At 41.0% G+C, this 21,589-nt stretch overlaps 1 protein-coding gene across 1 annotated transcript in view; it reads right to left on the bottom strand.

Annotated features, from left to right (window-relative positions):
- LOC136437071 (exocyst complex component 1-like) overlaps positions 1-21,589 on the bottom strand; it is a 100,523-nt gene that overhangs the window by 69,521 nt on the left and 9,413 nt on the right. Inside the window, exons 4-8 of the mRNA XM_066431538.1 lie at positions 20,047-20,142; positions 15,811-15,877; positions 5,213-5,406; positions 3,031-3,156; positions 41-142 (exon numbers count right to left, since the gene is read on the bottom strand). Of these exons, the coding sequence (XP_066287635.1) occupies positions 41-142; positions 3,031-3,156; positions 5,213-5,406; positions 15,811-15,877; positions 20,047-20,142 (585 nt within the window). The remainder of the gene's footprint in view (positions 1-40; positions 143-3,030; positions 3,157-5,212; positions 5,407-15,810; positions 15,878-20,046; positions 20,143-21,589) is intronic.

Here is a 21,589-nt window from a genome sequence, read left to right as displayed (position 1 = left end):
GAGACAACTAGGGGAGAAATCTGTCTGGTGCTTGACATACCACCAAGGTGTCCAGGGTACTGAGTAGTTTCTTGTAGTTGGTATTCTGCATCTGAATCAGGGTGTCCTTTCCTTTCATCTGCTCCATCTGCTCTCGGACACCCTAAAATATAGGAGAAATGTCATAAAACACAGGAGAAATGTCATAAAACACAGGAGAAATGTCATAAATGACCAAACAGGATGGGGGCAAGACTATTCTGTGAAGAAGCGACCAGAAGAGCCAACCGGAGCTAGAATAGGATGGATACATGGTTATGCACATTCCCCATGTCCACATACAAGAATTAGTGTCGACACAAACACATACAGGCAACACACCATGCATGCACACATAAACACACGTGTACACAAACACACAGACATACACCGTACATGTACATACACACAAACACATGCACGCACATACACACGCACGCACACACACACACACACACAGTACTGTACATGGACATGAACACACACGCGCACACAAACACACACACACAGTACATGTACACACGCGCACACACATGCACGCACACACACACACACACATATGCATACACACACACACACACATAGTACATGTAGACACACACATACGCACACACACACACACACACACAGTACATGTGCACATGCACACATACACAGTACATGTACACACACAGTCACACACAGTACATGTACACACACACACACACACAGTACATGTACACACACAGTCACACACAGTACATGTACACACACACAGTACATGTGCACACACACACACACACACAGTACATGTACACACACAGTCACACACAGTACATGTACACACACACACACACACACACAGTACATGTGCACACACACACACACACACAGTACATGTACACACACAGTCACACACAGTACATGTACACACACACACACACACACACACACAGTACATGTACACACACACACACACAGTACATGTACACACACAGTCACACACAGTACATGTACACACACACACACACACACACACAGTACATGTGCACACACACACACACAGTACATGTACAGTCAAACCTGCCTAGGCGACCACCTTTTCAACGCGACCACCTGGCCATGGCGACCGCTTTTTCTCGGTCCCGAAAATTTTCCCCATAGGCACAAGCATTAAGCTGCCTGCCCAAGGCGACCACCCGTCCAACGCGACCGCGACCGCCACGATTTGGGACCGCACAGAGCACAATTCCTGCCCATGGCGGCCGCCTAATTTTCAAGCGTGTGGTGACATCGGATCATTTTGCTGTCGGATTTCACGGAAATGTTTTCAAGACTTTGAAGGACAAAAATAAGGACAAAAATATATGGAATAGCAATGTTATAGCATAGATTCCTCCATGAAGTGTTTTGATAAAACGTTCCCCTATAAAAATTGTAAAAAGACAAATGTTTGTGATGTTGTTGTGCCTATCGTAATCTTATAGTTTACCGCGAACTCCGGTCGGTTTAAACTCAATTTTCAAAACGAATACGTAGTGCATGGCGTCAAAAAGTCTATCTATTTTTGAATTTTCAACAAAAATGTCACTGTGTCTTACTAAATTCCACCGAAATATGACTTCGCGGCGGGCAAAACATCGGGCGAGAAATGTTGTTCCTTGGTCCCGACGCCATCTTGGATTTGGCGCGGCTCGGATTTGACGTACCGCTGACCTTTCTGAAACACGATGCTTTTGTGTATGAACATTTGTGAATACTCTAGTTATTGATGAAAATTGATATTCTTTTTTTCTTTTTATTTCCATGAATCTCACAAACCTTTATTGGACGCTGTGCGTTCTGCTGCACTGACTTACATTTCCATGCGGTCGCACAGAGCTTGGTGGCGCGACGAAATCACACCGTTCCGTTTTCATCTTTAGTTGTCAGATCGAAAACTTTTTTGACCCTTTTATCCAGCGGTCGGCGCCCCAAAAAAGGCTGGGGCCAGCAGGTGTTATCTCGGGATTTGTCTTAGGCCTTAAAACTTCGATGATGTGCGTGTGTGTAACGTGTGAATGCGGGAGGGCGCTGCGAGATTATCGAGGCAACCATTGTTTTGTAGTCAAAATTATGACGAAAATTTGTACACGATGTAGCGGTATACAATTATTACAACGATAACGGAAAATAAAATTTTTGTAGGATCTTTCTGTCAATGAGAATTGAACCTGGTGGGGGTCATGCTGTCTAAATTCACATAATTTCCATCCATTTACGTACTGTATTTGAAAACCTCGACCTGGAAACATGTGAGTGGAATCCTCTTCATGGCGACCACCTGTCCATCGCGACCGTTTTTGCCCGGTCCGCCGGGTGGTCGCCTTGGGCAGGTTTGACTGTACACACACACACACACACAGTACATGTACACACACAGTCACACACAGTACATGTACACACACACACACACACACAGTACATGTACACACACAGTCACACACAGTACATGTACACACACACACACACACACACAGTACATGTACACACACACACACACACACAGTACATGTACACACACAGTCACACACAGTACATGTACACACACGCACACACAGTACATGTGCACACACACACACACACACAGTACATGTACACACACAGTCACACACAGTACATGTACACACACACACACACACACAGTACATGTGCACACACACACACACACAGTACATGTACACACACAGTCACACACAGTACATGTACACACACACACACACAGTACATGTGCACACACACACACACACACACAGTACATGTACACACACACACACACAGTACATGTACACACACAGTCACACACAGTACATGTACACACACACACACACACAGTACATGTGCACACACACACACACACAGTACATGTACACACACACACACACACAGTACATGTACACACACAGTCACACACAGTACATGTACACACACACACACACACACAGTACATGTACACACACACACACACAGTACATGTACACACACAGCTCTCACCTCTAGCAGACCCTCATATCTCTCCAGTCGTTTCTCGATCCTGTTGATCTCTGTTTCGCTGACCTCTAACAGTTTCATCAGGTTTTTCACCTGTTCCTCAGATGCCATGATGGAGTGAATGTTTGCCTGATGAAGGGAAGAAAATAGAGAAAAGTCCATTAGAAGTGATCTCAACCCACCAGTCAAACCCACTTTCTCTGGTTGTGACAGGAAAGACAATATGTACAGTGCATGTGTAAACAAATTCATTGTACTAACAGGAAAAATTTCCCTAATTGAATAACAAAAATAACATCAACTGCAACTACATGTATCATTATCGTCTCCATGAAAAATTAAGATATTGTTTTGGGTCTGTCTGTGTGTATGTATGTCTGTTTGTGATTCCGAATTTTTTAGTAGTCAGCATTACTCAAAAACCTCTGGATGGATTATGATGATATTTGGTATGTGGGTATGTGTTAGGATCGGACAAGGAAGGTCAATATTATATATTGGGCCACCTGCATGGTATGTGACCTTGATCCTGAAGCAGAACTTCCATTTTTGTATCTTTTGACCTTGACGTGCTATGGTCTTGATTTTTCATGGCAGATAGTTTGTGATGTAATGAAGTAGTGTAGGTTTGGGCCCCCTAGCAACTTGCTCTGGAACTAACTGCAGGGGCGTTTTTGCAAAACCTTCCAAGGAGAATAACTAATTAAAGGAACAAACGTTCAGATTTCCATGACATAGTTTGTAAGTAGCTGAGACAGACATGATGAAGTGCAAATTATGCAAATTGTTACTTAATTTGCCAAATTGATGCAGTGTTTTCCATAATAGGACTCAAATACATGTTACATGATACTGTAGATGCAAAAATGTTCGCAGCGGTTTTATGTTCACGGTTTTCTTAAAACCACCGCAAACATTATTTTCTGATACAGTTAAACTGTAGGAGTATGTGACTTTAGCGCTGCCGCAAACTTAAAACTACCGTGAACACTCAACCTTTTCGCCCCAGCACAAAATAAACACAACAGGAATTTCAATGCATTTACAGTATGTACGAGGGTGAGTCAATATGTTTTGCAAGTGGCTTCATAACAGGCTCATTTTTCATCAAATGAGGTCAGTCCCAAGATGATAATTATGTGCCTTAATTAGCATTTGTGTCAAATTTCAACTCATTTGATGAAAAAAGAGCCAATTATAAAGCTACTTGCAAAACTTACTGACTCACCCTTGTAGTTTATGGCAGGTAGAATATTTATAAAAGAAAATTTGGGGCTTTGTTAACCAGAAGTTATCACGGAAAGTGACGGTACAACCCCAAACAACTATTGTCCAGAGGTCCGGAAGTCGGTGCGAGACACTCAACTGCTTCTGTTAATTCTATTTCTATTGTACAAACTATTAAGATTGGACCAAACCTATTGGAAAGGGTAACTCATTAAAAGTGTCTGCATGGGTGTGGTACTTGATACTAATCTAAGTTATGCAAAGCATATTGATACTGTATGAAGTAAGGTTAGGTGCCCCAGTGTCTGGGCATATTAAGACGCATTAGACCCTTATTTTAAGCTCTAGTTTCCAAAATGATGAACAATGGAAGCTCATCTGTGTTGGTAGTAATCATAATACAATGCAAAACTTTCTTCCAACACTAAGGTAATCACAGATGAAATTTTAAACGACCACTGTACATGTCGCCTTCTTCAGGATCAATAATAACCAATCACTTCCGAACGTAAACTCGCAAGAGTTACAGTTATTGACGAATTGCGCGTGTCTACGAGTATATTTTGAAATATCGATTCTTGTCGGATTTTTTTTGTTTGATAACAAAGAAAATTCGCCAAAGATCGATATTTCAAAATATACTCGTAGACACACACAATTCTTTAAGTATTACTGTCATGTACATGCGTGCAAAGTTTTATTGAAAAATATCGAAGTACAAGCCAAGGAGAGCCTTTTTTCTCAAAAAGGGGCAAGGCCTTATAAATCTTGATGACGTAATCATGACATCATAATAATTTGCATAAATTATTACCTTGCTATAAGGTACTACCTGAAAAAAATTAAGCTTGAGTAAGGTTTATAAAGCTTAAGAAAGGGTTTTTTCAAAAATATCCCAAAATTCTTCAGCCACCCTTCAACAATACCTTAATGCAAATGTGCTGCATTTTTAACTCACCCCATCCAACATAGACAGGTCTTTAGACAGTTGCTCGGTGAAAGCTTCAGCATTAGACACGGCAAAGTCGCACTGCGAAATCAGCTTCTCCAGATCCGCCTCCTCCTGCGCGGTCAGGACCTGGTACTCCTCGTCCACGACATCCTCCCCGCCCTGCGGCAGCGTACGCGTCAGTTCCCCCACCTGGACCGCCTCTGTACATGACAATGTTTGAGCGTTGATATGTGTACCTTATATAGAGTTTTGTTTATTAAATAAATGATAATGCATGCATGCATATATCAGATTCTAACTTTTACATCATCATGTATAAAATATATTCTGGCAGGTACATGTCAATAAACTAATCTAAGATTGCAGAAGATATTGACCTTCGCAATCTGTAACTGGTTGGGAATTCTTTTCAGATATCACTAATCCCAGCGTGCACATACTATTTTACCTATTACAGATGAAAACAATGTTAACTGAGTACTATATCTACAGAGCATGTTCTTCACAGTGTCATACATGCGGTATAATTAATGTTGACTGTGAATAAGCATCTCATTATGCTAATCATCACCAAACGTTCATACCTGTCCAAAATAATGAAAATCCACCAAACCCTTCTTGAGGGAGGGGGGGTAGATTGTGAGGATTTTAGCAATTCTTAGCTGCAAATTGCGCCCATGCAGGCTAGCAAGCACAATTTTGAGTTTGGCGGACAAAAGATCAAAGGTAACACTGAAAGTGCCACTTTGTGCGCACATGCACAGGCTTGGTGAACTCGAAGAGGGGATCTGGGTATGGGTGCAAAGGGATCCATCTCAAGCTTTCCAAGAAACTTAAAATTAAGTTAAATATAGGGAGAGGGGCAAGCCAAGGTGTATTCCATAGCCTCAAACTTGAAACAGTGCTTCACATCTGGAAATGTAATATGTTAGTTGCAATATGGTAGCCTGCATTAGCTGCATTTCAGTCTCATTCTTGCATCTTGATACCTAATTTTCCAGCACAAAACACAGCACAAACAACAAAAGGATGCTCAATTTGTGCTATTACCAATTGAAACCTTAGTCTTCTTTCAAAAGGCTTCTATTTCGAGCAAAACACGATACAATGTAAATAACAAATAATAAAAACGCCTCTCAAAAATGTAGACTAGTCCGTTGCCATGGCAATGGGAATAGGTACACAGCGCAACTTGTGTCCACACTCAGAACCTGGGCATCTGCCACTGAGTGACTGAGTCGCATTATTCCCTCAGAAACAATGACACCTGACAGCTGAACTCACTGAAACCACCAGAGAACATTCTTCTACCGAGCAACATCACTCTGGAACACCCTCTCCACTGACACTCGCGCCGCCTACACGACTGCCTCCTTCAAAAGGAAACTGGGACTGTTTAGGTGACCCGTACATGTATACGTACTGACCCTGACCTCCCGATGTAAATACCATTATAGACGCTATCTATCTTTGGATCATTTATTATGTTTAGCCATACCTAGTATGGCTAAACATATTGTTTTTACTCAGGTTTCTTCTCCTCCTCCTCCTCCTCCTCCTCCTCCTGTCAAATCTTCAAATGGATTCATCTCTGTCATTTTTACACCAAATGACCTGAAATTTGGTACAAAGGTAATGTAGGCAAAAACCAATGTGCGTTTTTTTTCCTTTTTTTGATATTGACCTTGAAAGTGATTTTATTGAGGTTTTTATGACCAATAATGCATATCTTGGCCTCCTGGGCCCTGGTATTTCAACCGAATGACCTGAAATTTGCTGTATATGTGCCTTGAACAAATATTTAAAGGACTACATTCTCATTTTTGGCATACATATCTTCAAAACGATCTATTTGGGGCTTTCTTGACAATATTTGGCACTTCTGTCACTTTCAATACTACATATGACCTAAAGGTCAGTGACCCCAAGTGCCTTGCACCTGGCCTTGCATGCCTGTGAGCCTTGCGACCACCTGATTGGTCAATTGAATTAATCTAATTATCTTTCATTTCTGGCGCAGGTGTGCTAATATCCGTGCCAAATATGGTATGGGAATTCCTAGGACATGTGATTACATGGCTTTGTTCACTCTTTTTTTGAGCAAAGATACACATCTCCAGTTCCTATGTATTAAACCAAAATAATGTGAAATTTGACATGTGTCTGCCTTGGTTATGTACACAGGCCCTCATTCAAATGTTTGGCATACAGCTTTCAAAACAATTTTTTAATCAAAGAATTGTATACTATTGAATCATGCATTCAAACATAGGGGTGTCACATTCTTATATTTCACCCATACTATCGCTGAAATATGTTGTTTTTGGTCATTTCCTTCTTCTCCTGTCAAATCTTCATATATATCATTATGTATGCTATGGAAAACTTGATCTTTTTAATTCAATTTTGAACTGGGTTGATTATGCTCAAGAGTGTAATTTTCAGCGGATCTTTTTCGACTGGTCTAGTTTACATGGAGATGGCGCGGAATATCCCATTCTTGCAAGGGGAGGATTCTTTGATTATTGCTTTCAATTTTGAGCTGGAATGATTATGAAAAAGTCCATTTGTTAGCAGAAGTGTATTTGTTAATTAATAAGTGGATATGGTTTTGGACTGGTCCATATTGTGCTGAGGTGCTACTGGAAGACTCCATTCCTGTATGGAGAGACTGATAATTGTTTTTAAACTCAATTTCGGACTGGGGTGATCCATTCTTTTAGTGGAAGTATTTTAGAATGGTCCATTGTTATTTTGGGAGAGACCATTTTTTGCATGGCAAGGAGTATGGCTAAACATGCTGTATTTGCTCGCAAATGTTGCCTTTCTAGTATACAATAGTTTTTAATATGTACATGTATTTAGAATATTGTTATAGCTTGTTATGCTGTCCATTGTACTAGTAATGTCTTGTCTTTGTAAGCAGGGCTAGCCTTGAAGAAAGACTGAATGCGGCTGCAGGATGTTTCTGCAGGATGTTTCCACTACTGCAGCAGCAGAAAACAGTGGACTACTACTAGCCCTTTGTAATAGCCACAGGCCAGTTGGGCAGCCCTGGCTGTGTGCCCGAAATAGCCAAACCAATAAATAAACAAGAGTTCCACGACCTCATATCTCCATGAACAATTCTATTCATGCAAATGACCTACACATTTGCATAATTTATGCTTGGTCATAAACACCTTTATCTAACTTACACATGTTGCAATATTGACAGTCCTATAATTTTCCAATTAGATGAATTATGGTGTTTTTGCATTAATCATGCAAATTAGGAATTTATTTGCATAATTGGTATCCGTTGATGCTCACTATATATGTTACATGTATTTGTCTGATAATGAAAAACACTGCAAATATAGATTTTCCTCATTAGCTATGCAAATTAAGTCACAATTAGCATAACTTGCACTACATTTTGTATATCTCTGTCTAAGCTACCTGCATACTAAATATCATATTGACAGTCCTATAATTTTTCAATTAGATGAGATATGGTGTTTTGCATTAATTATTCAAATTAGGAATTTATTTGCATAATTGGTATCTGTTGATGATCCACTTTCCATAAACTATATACGTTACATGTATTTGAGTCTGATAATGGAAAACACTGAAAATATAGATTTTCCTCATTAGCTATGCAAATTAAGTCCCAATTAGCATAATTTGCACTTCATTGTTTATATCTCTATCTAAGCTACCTGCATACTAAATATCATGGAAATCCGTTGTTCCTTTGTTCAGTTATTCTCCTTAGAAGATTTTCAAAAAAATGCCCCTGCAGTTCCGGAGGAAGCTGCTAGGGGACCCAAACCTACACCACTTCTTTATTACATCACAAGCTATCTGCCACCCAAACATCAAGACCGCATCACGTCCAGGTCAAAAGATACAAAAATTGAAGTTCTGCTGCAGTACCAAGGTTACATACCAGGGGGCCCAAAATTGACCTTGAACTTTGGCTTCACAACACCCGCCCACATACCAAATATCATCGTAATCCATCAAGAGATTCTTGAGTTATGCTGACTACAGTAGTGCGGAAACACAAACAGACAGACAGACAAACAGACAAACAAACACACACACAGACACACCCAAAACTATATCTCCATTTTTCATGGAGATAATAAAAGTTGTGTCCAGAAAATGCGGGGTGAGGCCCGATTATGTATTCTTTTAGACTTTTTGTCCCAACGCTAATCAATGATTTTTTATAAATATTTTTCCTTTTTATTTAAAGCAATCCGGAGCATTTTATGTGGATTGAAAACAGGAAATATTCTAGTTGCTGTAATCTTTATGAAGTTGACATTTGATGCCACTATTTACATTTGCGTGATAATTAAACATAAGTTACACAGTGATCCCTTTAGTTTCACGCGCCTAGTGTAATTAGACTGAAACAGAACGCAAACCGTTTTTCGTCTGAAATGGACCGTTCCCGTGGAATACCATATACATTGTAGAACCCCCTGTTCTATTTGGAACATAATTTGAAACACCTCCATCAAATACAGCCCCAGTAGGACAGTAATGACAGGCAGGGTGTGTATATCTGTGACAGATTTCTCACTGCATTGACTACATGAATGCTTAGGAAAAAAACAAAATGAAAAAAAACACATCTTGGGCAATCGAGGGGACGGAGCTTGTAACACATTGCCAACTACTACTAAGTCCGCTCGTGCATAGCACCATCTCTTTTGTACTAGGGCGTGATTCTAGTGTTCGACTGGAACGGTCCATACGCTCTATTCATGTATTGGGTCATCTCGCACCAAAACAAGGCATGGAATGCAAGAACGCCAAAACAGTCATGGCGGCCTACAGGGATCTCCCTAAAGAATGGTACAGTGGCGCTCCTCCATCCTGTTCTAATCCCAGCTCCATCCTGTTCATTTTCAAAGTTAGGGTATTTTTTCCAATTTTTACCCAGCAAAGCCTGTAAGTTTGCTCAAAACTAGAAATTTCAGGAAATGACTTCCATTATGTCTGAAAAAGGCAAAATGCAACAGTCTCTCTCCTTTTGAGAGGTGTGCGCCCCCCTCCATACCTCCCCCTCGCCACACATATCCTGTGCCTGGCACCCTCCCCCCATCCTGCTCTATATTTCTGGGGAGATCCCTGGGCCTATCACTGCTGCCCGCCTTCCTGCACCGGGGACTCTCGGAAACGTTTCACTGCATCCCCCATGACCACGATCTTTGGAAGACATGGATCGTCAAGATCGGGAAGAACGTCAAGGTATTCTCGCTTTTTTTCATAATGTTTTGATGGGCGTTACGTTACATGGGGGCGGGGCGGTAAACTCAGTGTGTCATTCTAGGTCCATTGTGGACAAGTCCGGGCAGCAAGAATCTCAAACTTTTTTCTCAGAATATGTTCAGAGTGGTCTGACTTTCCCACTTGTGAACCCTGAGTTTAAAGTCGATCCGTTAATCCGAAGTTTCAAGTTCATATTGTGCGAAATGACAAAACAACATAATTCCATTTGTGACTCATGCAGCGCTGCCTTGTCCAGGGTGATATTGAACACTAAAAAGACACACTCACTCAAACAGATTTGAAGTGCTTGCAGTATACTACATTTTGTAAGCTCATTCACTATGATCGTAATAACCGGATAACTTGAGGTAGAGTAACTTGAAGTAGGTAATGAGGTAGGTAAAAAATCATATTTATCCATGTCAATTGGTGGGTTGCTCCAAAGTTGTTTTCTGATAACTGATCATTTAGGATCCAATGAAGTGGTCTAAAATCTAGTCTTCAAGCAGAGGTTGAATTGGGAGATACATGATCTACTTAATTGACTAATGATCAGCTGTTATTGTGTTTCTTATTTATCAGTTGATTTTTCAGATTGTGAACAATAACTTGAGTATGGTAATATATAATGTGTATGTATCAAATAAATCCAGTATCAATGGTCACAAACAATATCATCTTCTTCAATCAATTTCAGATATCTGCCTCAACTTGTTTGTGTTTGGCACATTTCCGAGCAGAAGACTTCCTGCAAACCCTGTCTGGATTGACCAGACTACGTCCTGAGGTAGTGCCCTCCATCTTTGACTGGACTAAACCTGTTACCCAGCACCGCAGTCTGAGGAGGCCTTCCAATGAGTAAGATGTATCTAATGCTGTGTACTGACCTGTATTGCTCATTTGTTTTACCATGATAAATTTCATCCACTCAAGCAAAAATGAATCAAACTAAAACCTTCAAAATAATGTTAAAACAAAATGAAATCTTGGCAATTCTCAAGGTTTTTGGTATGTTTCCAAATCTCCTTTTGTATTTCAGTGTGGCTCCAGATGGAGTTTGTTCAACCTGTGATGAAGAAGTTCCAACTGGACAGGGATCAAGTGCCAATCCAACACCACTCCTGCACCATCATGCAGCAGTTCATGATGCATCCCCACCTTTGCACCTTTGACAACAGAAGGTAAACTGGCGAGGCTAAACAGGCTGAAATTGCCAGGCTGATCAGTTCTTCATGTTCTTGTGCTGTGTGAGGCAAGGTTTTCCTGACAAAGATTTAGCGGTTAGATTTGGTTTGTCCCAGTCATCTGTAAGTGGGCTATTGTACATGTACGCTATTTTTTTTTCTAAATCAGGGTTTTGCTAACCAGGGATTCCCTTAAAATTTAAACTTTAGGTTTTCCTGCTCATAATTCGCTGTCTTTCAGCCAAGTGGCGTTGATTTTGTGAAATCCTGGCGGCACTCGTAACATATTGGTCGATCTCTATGACACTACAAAGTCAACGTTGTTATTGGGAGAAAATTTTGAAATTATATCTTTTTATATAAACAACGTTGACAGTCTCTTTTTACATCGTAAATCAAAGCATGCTGATCAGAAAACAATATATGCCAGCAGTGCACAGGTTTCAAGTAACGTTACGCATGTACATTAAAATTACTCTACTCACGTGAGATACAGTCTTTCCCAAAATGAAAATATAAAAACAACACCATGAAAAAATTGTGTCTTAGGCCACACCAATTTTACTTGTTGCTTGTCGGATTTTTTCAGAAAAAAATTGGACGACAGGGTGAAAAAAAAAAATTGAAAATTGTCTGGACTGAAGATAAGGGTTTACATAACAGAAAGAACTAGAGTTCCACGACCTCATACCTTCGCCAAATGATTTCAACCTTTATAACTGACGTATTAGGAGTGTTTCTCATCAATCATAAATCATACCAGTTGATAACGATGTTCACATTCACATAACTTCCCGATGCCAAAAAAAAGTATCAAATGTATGAAATTGCCATCATTTGCCAGTGCGGAAAAAATATTATACAAGTTACTCATTAAGCATGCAAATTAGGCCCACATTTGCATATTTCCTATCTATTAATAGTCCTCTCTTCCTCAGTTACAATTTGAATAGTCATATCATGGAACAAAGCGGATTTTTAACGTTGCCTCATTAATTATGCAAATTAGAATCTGATTCACATAATTATCGTCCAATCATACTAAGCATCACACAAGTTATCCACATACCAAAAATCATGACCATCCATCAAGGCCATCTTGTTATTAGTATTTTCTCATTAATTATGCAAATGAGGCCTTCATTTGCATAGTTCATATCAATTAATATTTCTCTCTTCCTCAGTTACATATGTCCTATCATGGAATTTGGCTGATATATAAACTTTCCTTATTAATTATGCAAATTAGATACTGATTTGCATAAGAAGTATCTAATCATGTACATCATCATTCAAGCTATCTACTTACCAAAAATCATTACCATCCATCAAGCCTTTCTTGCATTATTCCCTTTCAAAGTCAGACGCAAAACCTGCTCATGTAGTTCCAAAAAAGCCGCTAGGGGGCCCAAACCCGCACCACTTACTCTCCGTCCAAAGATCTACTATGTAACACTCAAAAATCAGTTCCATAGCATGTCCAGAATACGAGATATCAAAACAGGAAGTTCCGCTGCAGTACGGTAAGAAGCCGCTAGGGGGCCCAAAATCTAATCGTTTTCAGGTCTCATCAAAACCTACCTACATACTGAATATCAAAACAATCCATCCAGGCATTCTTGAGTTATGCTGGTTCACTACAGACAAACAAACAAACAGACAAACGCTGCCCTCTGCATAACCTTCTCGGCAAAGGTAATAAGAGGATTGTTCAAGTTTCAGCTTTGTATGGCTCATTTTATGCAATGCACCCCTTTTTTTTACCTAAGTACAGTCAAACCTGCCTAGGCGACCACCTCTTCAACGCGACCACCTGGCCATGGCGGCCACCTGGCCATGGCGGCCATTAAGCGGCCTGCCCAAGGCGACCACCCGTCCAACGCGACCGCCACGAATTGGGATCGCACAGAGCACAATCCCTGGCCATGGCGACCGCGTTTTTCCAGCGTGTGGTGACATTGAATCGTGCTGTCGGATTTCGCGGAAATGTTTTTAAGACCTTGACGGACAAAACTATATGAATAGCATTGATTTCTCCATGAAGTGTTTTAATAAAACGTTTCCACTATAAACATTGTAAATACAAAGGACTGTGAATACTTTTACGTAAATGTCGATGTTGTTGTGCCCATCGTAATTTTAGAGTTTACCGCAAGCTCGGTTCGGTTTGAACTCAGTTCTCAAAACGATCACGTAGTGCATGGCGTCAAAAAGTCAGATTTCACAGAAATTACTATCTATTTCTTGTATTTTCAACAAAAATGTGTCTCTGTCTTACTAGATTCCGCCGGAAAATGACTCCGCGGTGGAGGGCAAAACGTTGGTCAAGACATGTTGTTCCTTGGTCCGCGACGCCATCTCTGTTTCAGCTCGGCATAACGCTGACTTTTTCTAAAACACGAAGCTTCTGTGTATGAATATTTAGAATACTCTCATTATTGATGAAAATTAATATTCTTATATCCTTGTTATTTCCATGATTCTCTAAACCTTTATTGGGCGATGCTTGCTTGTAAACGCCGACGCTGTGCGTTCTGCTCAACTGTTACCTTTCGATGCGGTCGCGTGCTCGGCGGCGGTATCACAACTCTTGTTTTCATCCTTCAGTTGTCAGATCGAAAACTTTTTGCCGCTTTAATCCAGCGGTCGGCGCCCAAAAGAAGGCTGGGGTCAGCAGTTGTTTTCTAGGGATTTATTTTAGGCCTTGAAACCTAGATTTTATATGCGTGTTTGTGTGTACTCTAACTTTAACGTAACGTGTGAATGCGAGATCATCGAGGCAGACTTTGTTTTTAGTCAAAATTATGACGAACATTTGTTCACGATGTAACGGTAACGTTATACAAATATTACAACGATAACAGAAAATGTAATTTCTGTAGGATCTTTCTGTCAATGAGAATTGAACCTGGTGGGGGTCATGCTGTCTAAAATCACATAATTTTCCATCCATCTACGTAGTACACTGTATTTGAATACCTCGACCTGGAAACATGTTATGATTGGAATCCTCTTCATGGCGACCACCTGTCCATCGCGACCATTTTTGCTCGGTCCCCCGGTTGGTCGCCTTGGGCAGGTTTGACTGTACTATAATTTCAGTAACAAAATTACCTTTTGCCATGTAATATATGGATTGATATTGAGAAATAATTTTAATGAAAAATTATAATTTATGATCAATGTAACCATACCTTTTAGGCAAGCCTTTATAACCTATTTTGGTGGTTATTGAGTTTTATAACTGAACAGATAGTAAAATTGGGACTTAAAATTTGTGAATGGGAATAGTGACCCAATTTTTTTTTCAAAATGGGAAAAACAGGACAGGCTATTCCGAGAAGCAACAAAATAATTGGCGTGGCCTAACAATAATAAAAATAAATTACAGACTAAACAATTTTGAGGATAAGATTTCAACCTTCTGGTGATGAACAAAATTGTTGGTGCAGGGTTTTTGGTGCCCTTGTGTTCTCAGTATTTGCATTTCTTCAATCAATCGCCATGCATACCTTCATTTGGTAAATGTTCACACACCCTGTTTATCAAATGAGACAGATATAGTAGTGAAGAACAGAGCTTTAAAAAAGGTGAGAAGAAGCTACTTACTGTACCCTTATATAGGTGTGTACAGCACCCAAAGGTAGCAGAAAAGACATAGGAGGACTCCAGGTGAGATATACACGTACAGATGTACTCATGCCATGCAAGTATTTCTTCTCTTAGGTCTGAGATTAGCATATTATATACCATACATGTAGTTTCCCTAATAAGTGCACACTTTCAGTTCAAGAATTGTACTCTCGTCTTGTGCTGGTATTACAGGGTGTAAAGTATTTGCAGGCAGAAAATATGCCCTACTTTGAAATAAGTTGTGGGTCACACAACATCTTTATTGAGAAGGTGACCAAATTAGAGAAAATACAGTATGGGGCAGGCAGGACCAACAGCTACACATGATTCCATTGTCTGTCTAAAAATTGTAAAACCATGATTATTTCAGCGCAGTTGAAATCAATTCATGATAATTATTGTAACATACTGTATTTCTACAAAAAAACTTTGACATGATCCCAAGGAACTAGATTGCCCTGCTCTAAAATGCTCTGTGTATTGAAAACAACATGTAAAAGACTGTAAACAACGTACCTTCCAAAAGCTGTGGGTTGACATTGACGAAGTCGGGTCTCTTTTTGATGAGGTAACGCTGACATAACTGAACAGATAAGGGAAAATAAGAAAGTCATTATGGGATACAAATGTCCCAAACATCAGTCAGGTGAACACCTTGAAAATCATTCAAAGGGACACACACAAAAAACGCACCCTTTGGTTGCCTTAAAGGCCGCATTGTACAATGTAAGATCAAGTACATTAAATAAGGTCCTTGGTAAGATCAGTAAAAAAGTTAATGTTTTGGTCATTAATTTTCTTTACCTTGAAATGTTCTCAGCAGTTTAATTTATCTTCACCACGAATTCACAACACCCCGAATTTCATGTATTTGTAATGTACATGTACAGTAAAAAAACAACGTTCCCCTTCTACCAAGAAAGCCATTCTCCTACACGAATGCTGTGAATCAGCCCGGCTTAACCAGGGTCAGGTTCTTACTTTTCAGCCGATCAGAGGTAAGGCTTGTGCCAAGTACGGCAGGCACATTCATATTCAAAACCAAGATGAACATCTCTTAAATGTTTCACAGTCCTTTCTGCATACAAAGTTGTTTATCAGGTACGAAATTGAAGATCTGTTGGATCTGTGAGTAGAGAGAACCACAGCATCACTGATACCAGCCGACAGGGTATTAGCTAGCAAGACGTTTAGGCGTCCTACTCTAAAATAACCTACTTTTGCAAAGACGCCCAGGGGACGCCGTTTCCCTGGTAATTACCTACACATGTAACTGTGTCCCACAAGTGTCTCCATTTAACCTCCTTGATCAGTGTAATATTGCCTAGTGCTTAAAATGCTCATCTGGTTAAAGTAACTCCCCCCACCCACGACCCTCCCCCAATTTTTGGACGCCCTGTCTATAATTACTGTGCCACGCGCTGCATGTCTGCCGTAAGACATTTGTTGGATTTATTCTGGTCTGGAGTACCAGACGAGTCTCAACACACAATGTACTGGGCATCTTTTGGCCGTACATAAACACTGTGAAATAATAATAACAAAATGTTTGGAAACTTGTTATAGATAAAGACATTTGGCAAAAACTCGTTCTTGATAATGTTTCCAATTTGGAGACCAAAATCCTACAACGTGGGCCACTAAATTCTTATATCATAAATGATTCAATTCCATCCATGCGGTCGCTTATCATGTACTCAACATTTTTTTACACTTAGGCCATGTTGATTTAATCATATGGATGACATCCTCCGGGGACCTCAAACCCGATGTGAGCATGCAAATAAAATAAAAGTTTGTCAGCAAAAAAGTTGCCTTCCTTATGAAATCTATTTCATAAGGAAGGCAACTTTTTTGTTACATGGTCAGAAAGGTTGAACAAAACTTAACGCATGTAGTATGATTTACCAAAATATACCAAGAGGGAGTCCCACCTGGTTACCTACACTTCTGGAAACCACAGGACCCAGATTGACTACATACTCTTCCGACAGAGTTTCAGAAAGGCTGTCACCAACATAAAGGTCATCCCTGGTGTGGAGTGTGCTCGGCAGCACCAGCTGTTAGTGTGTGACTTTGTTGTAAGCACCCCTGCTGTTCGTAAGTGCAAGTTCACACCTCGGTTACGGACCTGGAAGCTGCGGGACCCTGCTGTTGCTAGGAAGTTCCAGCAGACCTTTGTGTCCAAGGTTGGGACAGTTACTACCAGCAACCCTGGTGTGGAAGTCGAGGACTTGTGGTCAAGCTTGAAGACTCCGCTCCTGGAAGCAGCTGCGGATGTGTGTGGTTACTCCAAGAGCCATCAGTGGAAACCAGAGACCTGGTGGTGGGACGACCAAGTAGACGAGGCTGTGTCTGAGAAAAGGTTTACAACTCCCTCAAGAGGCAAGGTAAAGCTGCTGAGGCTAAGGTGGCGAAAACTGCCTACAACGATGCTAAACGTCTTGCAAAGCACGCTGTTTGGCTGGCCAAATCTGAGGCTGAGAAAGAGACTTTTGCTGTCATCGACTCTGGGCGAAGATGTGTACCGTATTGCCAAGCAGATGGAGCGTCGTAACCAGGATGTTGTAGGCGAGAAGTGTGTACGGAATGATGCAGGTGAACTCTCCCTTAACGACGAGGACAAGATGAAGGCCTGGGTCGAACACTACAACAGACTCCTGAATGTGGCATTCGACTGGCCAAAGGATGAACTCCCTGAGGCTGCTCCTGTTGTAGGACCTCCTCCACCAGTTACTACTGAGATGATCAGCAAAGCGCTGGGCAAAAGGAGGTTTGGTAAGGCGGTGGGTCCTTCTGGCATCAACGCTGAGATGCTGAAAGCGGCAGGCGAGGAGGGTATCAAGCTGACTAGGCAACTGACTGAAGCCGTTTTTAGTAACGGCACTGTGCCCTGTGACTGGGAGCAGAGTTTCATCCTCAACCTGTACAAGGGGAAAGGTGAAGCCGGGGCAACTACAGGGGCCTCAAGCTCACGGACCATGTCATGAAGTTGCTGGAACGCGTGTTGGATTCAGCTATCCGTAAGATGGTGAACATTGACGAACTTCAGTTTGCCTTTGTGCCTGGCAAAGGCACCACCGATGCCATCTTCATTGTACGTCAGCTACAAGAGAAGTTCATCGCTGCAAATAAACCTCTGTACTTGGCCTTTGTCGATCTGGAGAAGGCCTTCGACCGAGTTCCCAGAGGGGTGCTGTGGTGGGCACTGAGAAGTCTTGGTGTAGAGGAGTGGGCCGTAAAGGTGATCCAGGCCATGTACACAAATGCCAGGAGCCATGTGCGTGTCAACGGGCAGTACAGCGAGGAGTTTGGTGTTGGAGTGGGGGTGCACCAGGGTTCATTCCTCAGTCCTCTGTTGTTTATCCTTGTCCTGGAAGCCCTGTCCCGTGAATTCCACACTGGGGTCCCCTGGGAGCTCCTGTATGCCGACGACCTAGTTGTCATCGCAGACTCCTTGGAAGAGTGAATTGCAAGACTGAAGGCATGGAAGTCGGGCATGGAACACAAGGGCCTGCGGGTAAACATGAAGAAGGCAAAGATCCTGATATCAGGGCAGGGCCTGAACAAACTGAAGGATACTGGTGCTTTTCCTTGTGCAGTGTGCCGCTCTGGGGTTGGTGCTAACTCCATCCAGTGTACCAAATGCGACTTCTGGGTTCACAAGAAATGCTGCGGCATAATAGGTAACATGCTAGTCGTGCTGAACTTCATCTGTCCAAGGTGTCGTGGGGAAGCAAGGCCTCTGGACGGTCGCCCTATAACACAAGTCACAGTGGATGAGGCGGTGCTGGATGTGGAGGCCAGCTTCTGTTACCTCGGGGACATGCTCTGTGCAGGAGGTGGATGTGACCTTGCTGTTTCTACCAGATGCCGTGTCACTTGGGGAAAATTTAAGAAGCTCCTGCCCATCCTCACTTCAAGGCACTTACCCTTCAAAACCTGTGGCAAGGTGTTTTACTCTTGCGTCCGTCCAGCCTTACTCCACGGGAGTGAATCTTGGGCCCCTACTGCCCCTGATCTGCAGCGGCTGCGCCGCAATGACCGAGCCATGATCAGGTGGATCTGTGGTGCCAAACCCCAGGATGAGACACCATCATTCTGCTAGTCTACATTCCAAACTAGGTGTTGAAGACATCTCCTCAGTGCTGCCGTCATGTCGTCTCCGGTGGTACGGACACGTGGAAAGAGCTAGTGGTTGCATCCACACTATCACAAAACTGCAGTTACCCGGGCACAGGAGTCGTGGTAGACCCAAGAAATCCTGGACTGAGTGCGTTAAGAAGGACATTACAGAGTGCGGCCTCACCAACGTGGACCCGCTGGACAGAGCCGCTTGGAGGCGCTGTGTGAGGACTTGCCGACTGCTGCCTCACCCCTGCGTCAGGGAACCCCGCAGCAGTATAATATGATACTGGATACTACTACTACTACATGTGTCATTAATTTTTGTTCTTTAACATCTTCTTCTTTGACTTTGGAATTGCCTTTGGCGTTCTTTGACATTATAGTACATGTATCCGTTTTCTGAAACATTTTTTTTGCAATTTACAGCATATATTTTCTGTGCAATTTACAGTATGGTCGAAAACTTCTTTTTTGGAGGGAATCGTACAAATTGATAAAATTGGTGCGTGCGCAGATGTCATCCATATAATCAAATCAACATGGCCTTAAACAATTACACAAATGAGCAGTATTCATCTGGACATTCAACTATTATTATAGATTATGTGATCAGTGCTTCATCACCTTCCACAGACAGGAAATAAAGGCGCTCTTCTCAGCCACATTACTAGCTACCCATTTGTAGCTCTTTTCAAAGTGAAGGTCAAATTCTGGGGATTCCTGCAGAAAAAAAAAACAAAGACATTATTCATTGCATTATTACATGTATTAATTCACGTATTAATTTAATTCCTGCAGAAAAACACAACAAAGATATTGTTTAAAGCATTATTACATTCACATTGTATTAATGACGAAAGTCATTTCATATCTAGCTGTCCACTTTATGATGATATAAGAAACCAATTATTTAACAATGTGTCTAAAATATATTCATACTTGCCCATCATTCCTGACAAGGAAAAAACAATCCTACTAGTACTACCGTATTTTCTCGATTAAAGTACGCACCCCAATCAAAGTACGCACCCCTGATTTGGGGTTAGTTCCGGACAAATTTGCAGAACTGAAACGTAAAGTGAAAAAAAACCAAATAAAGTACGCACCCCTTCTCCACTGATCTTGAACAAATTTTGAAAAGGATAAATTCAAATTTATGGTGTTCCTTCTATTATCTCCAGGTCATTTTTCTTATATCAAGGACTTCTACATAATGCCATTCCTTAGATTCATGAAAGATTCTCTTGTTTACTCTGCCAGCATCGTCTCTGCAAACTTGAAGATTGCCTACAAGAAGTTCCAAACTTCGCAAATTGGCAGGTATTGAGCCATGCATTGTTGCACTGCAGCTGGGTTCCTGGTTTGATTAAGCAAGGTTTGGAGGTCCTTTTCGAAACTTCCAATTTGTTCGGGCAATAACCTCAAATAAAGTATGCACCCTGACTTTAGCAATGACTTGTGGTGCCTTTTGAATTTTGAAATGTTTAAAAAGTGAACCCACATATTAGAAGTGGGTAAATTCGTCTTCCACTGTCTCAAAAAAAGTCAAAAGAAGAAGCCAAACACAACATAACTAGATCGATCTATATACTAGAATGTAAAAGTAAGTAGTTGACTGCAGCAGAAACTAGTCCTTAAGGTTTCCTCCCTGGCTAAATTGGCTTTTTGACTTTTCATTGTTTTCTGATTAACAGATTATGAAAGAACTGTAGTTGTACGGAATATTGATAGCTGGTCATGGAAGAATTCTAAATCTGATATTTTGGACCAAATGGATGACGTCATCAAATTTAATTGCCCTTAATATAATTTTTTTAAAGATAAGATACAGCACTTTGGTACATAACACTGCAATGAAATTATGTTTTCCATGTACATAATGATCAAAGCTACAAATGTACGTTCGCACAAATTGATATCTACTTACATGTATCATCTGTAGTTATTAGAAATAATAGTTTTTACCTAATTAAACAAAATCATTTTCTAATAACTACATTTGTATGGCCACTTCATAGAAATCAATTTGTGGGAACATACGTTTGTACATTGTAGCTTTGATCATTATGCACATGGAAAACATAATTTCATTGCAGTGTTATGTACCAAAATGCTGTATTTTATCTTTTAAAAAATCATATTAAGGGCAATTAAATTTGATGACGTC

This window comes from Branchiostoma lanceolatum, chromosome 6, assembly GCF_035083965.1.
Source record: "Branchiostoma lanceolatum isolate klBraLanc5 chromosome 6, klBraLanc5.hap2, whole genome shotgun sequence".
NCBI classification, from domain to species: Eukaryota; Metazoa; Chordata; class Leptocardii; order Amphioxiformes; family Branchiostomatidae; genus Branchiostoma; species Branchiostoma lanceolatum.
Note: the sequence above shows the minus strand (reverse complement) of the source record. Positions and strands in the feature narration are given on the sequence as shown.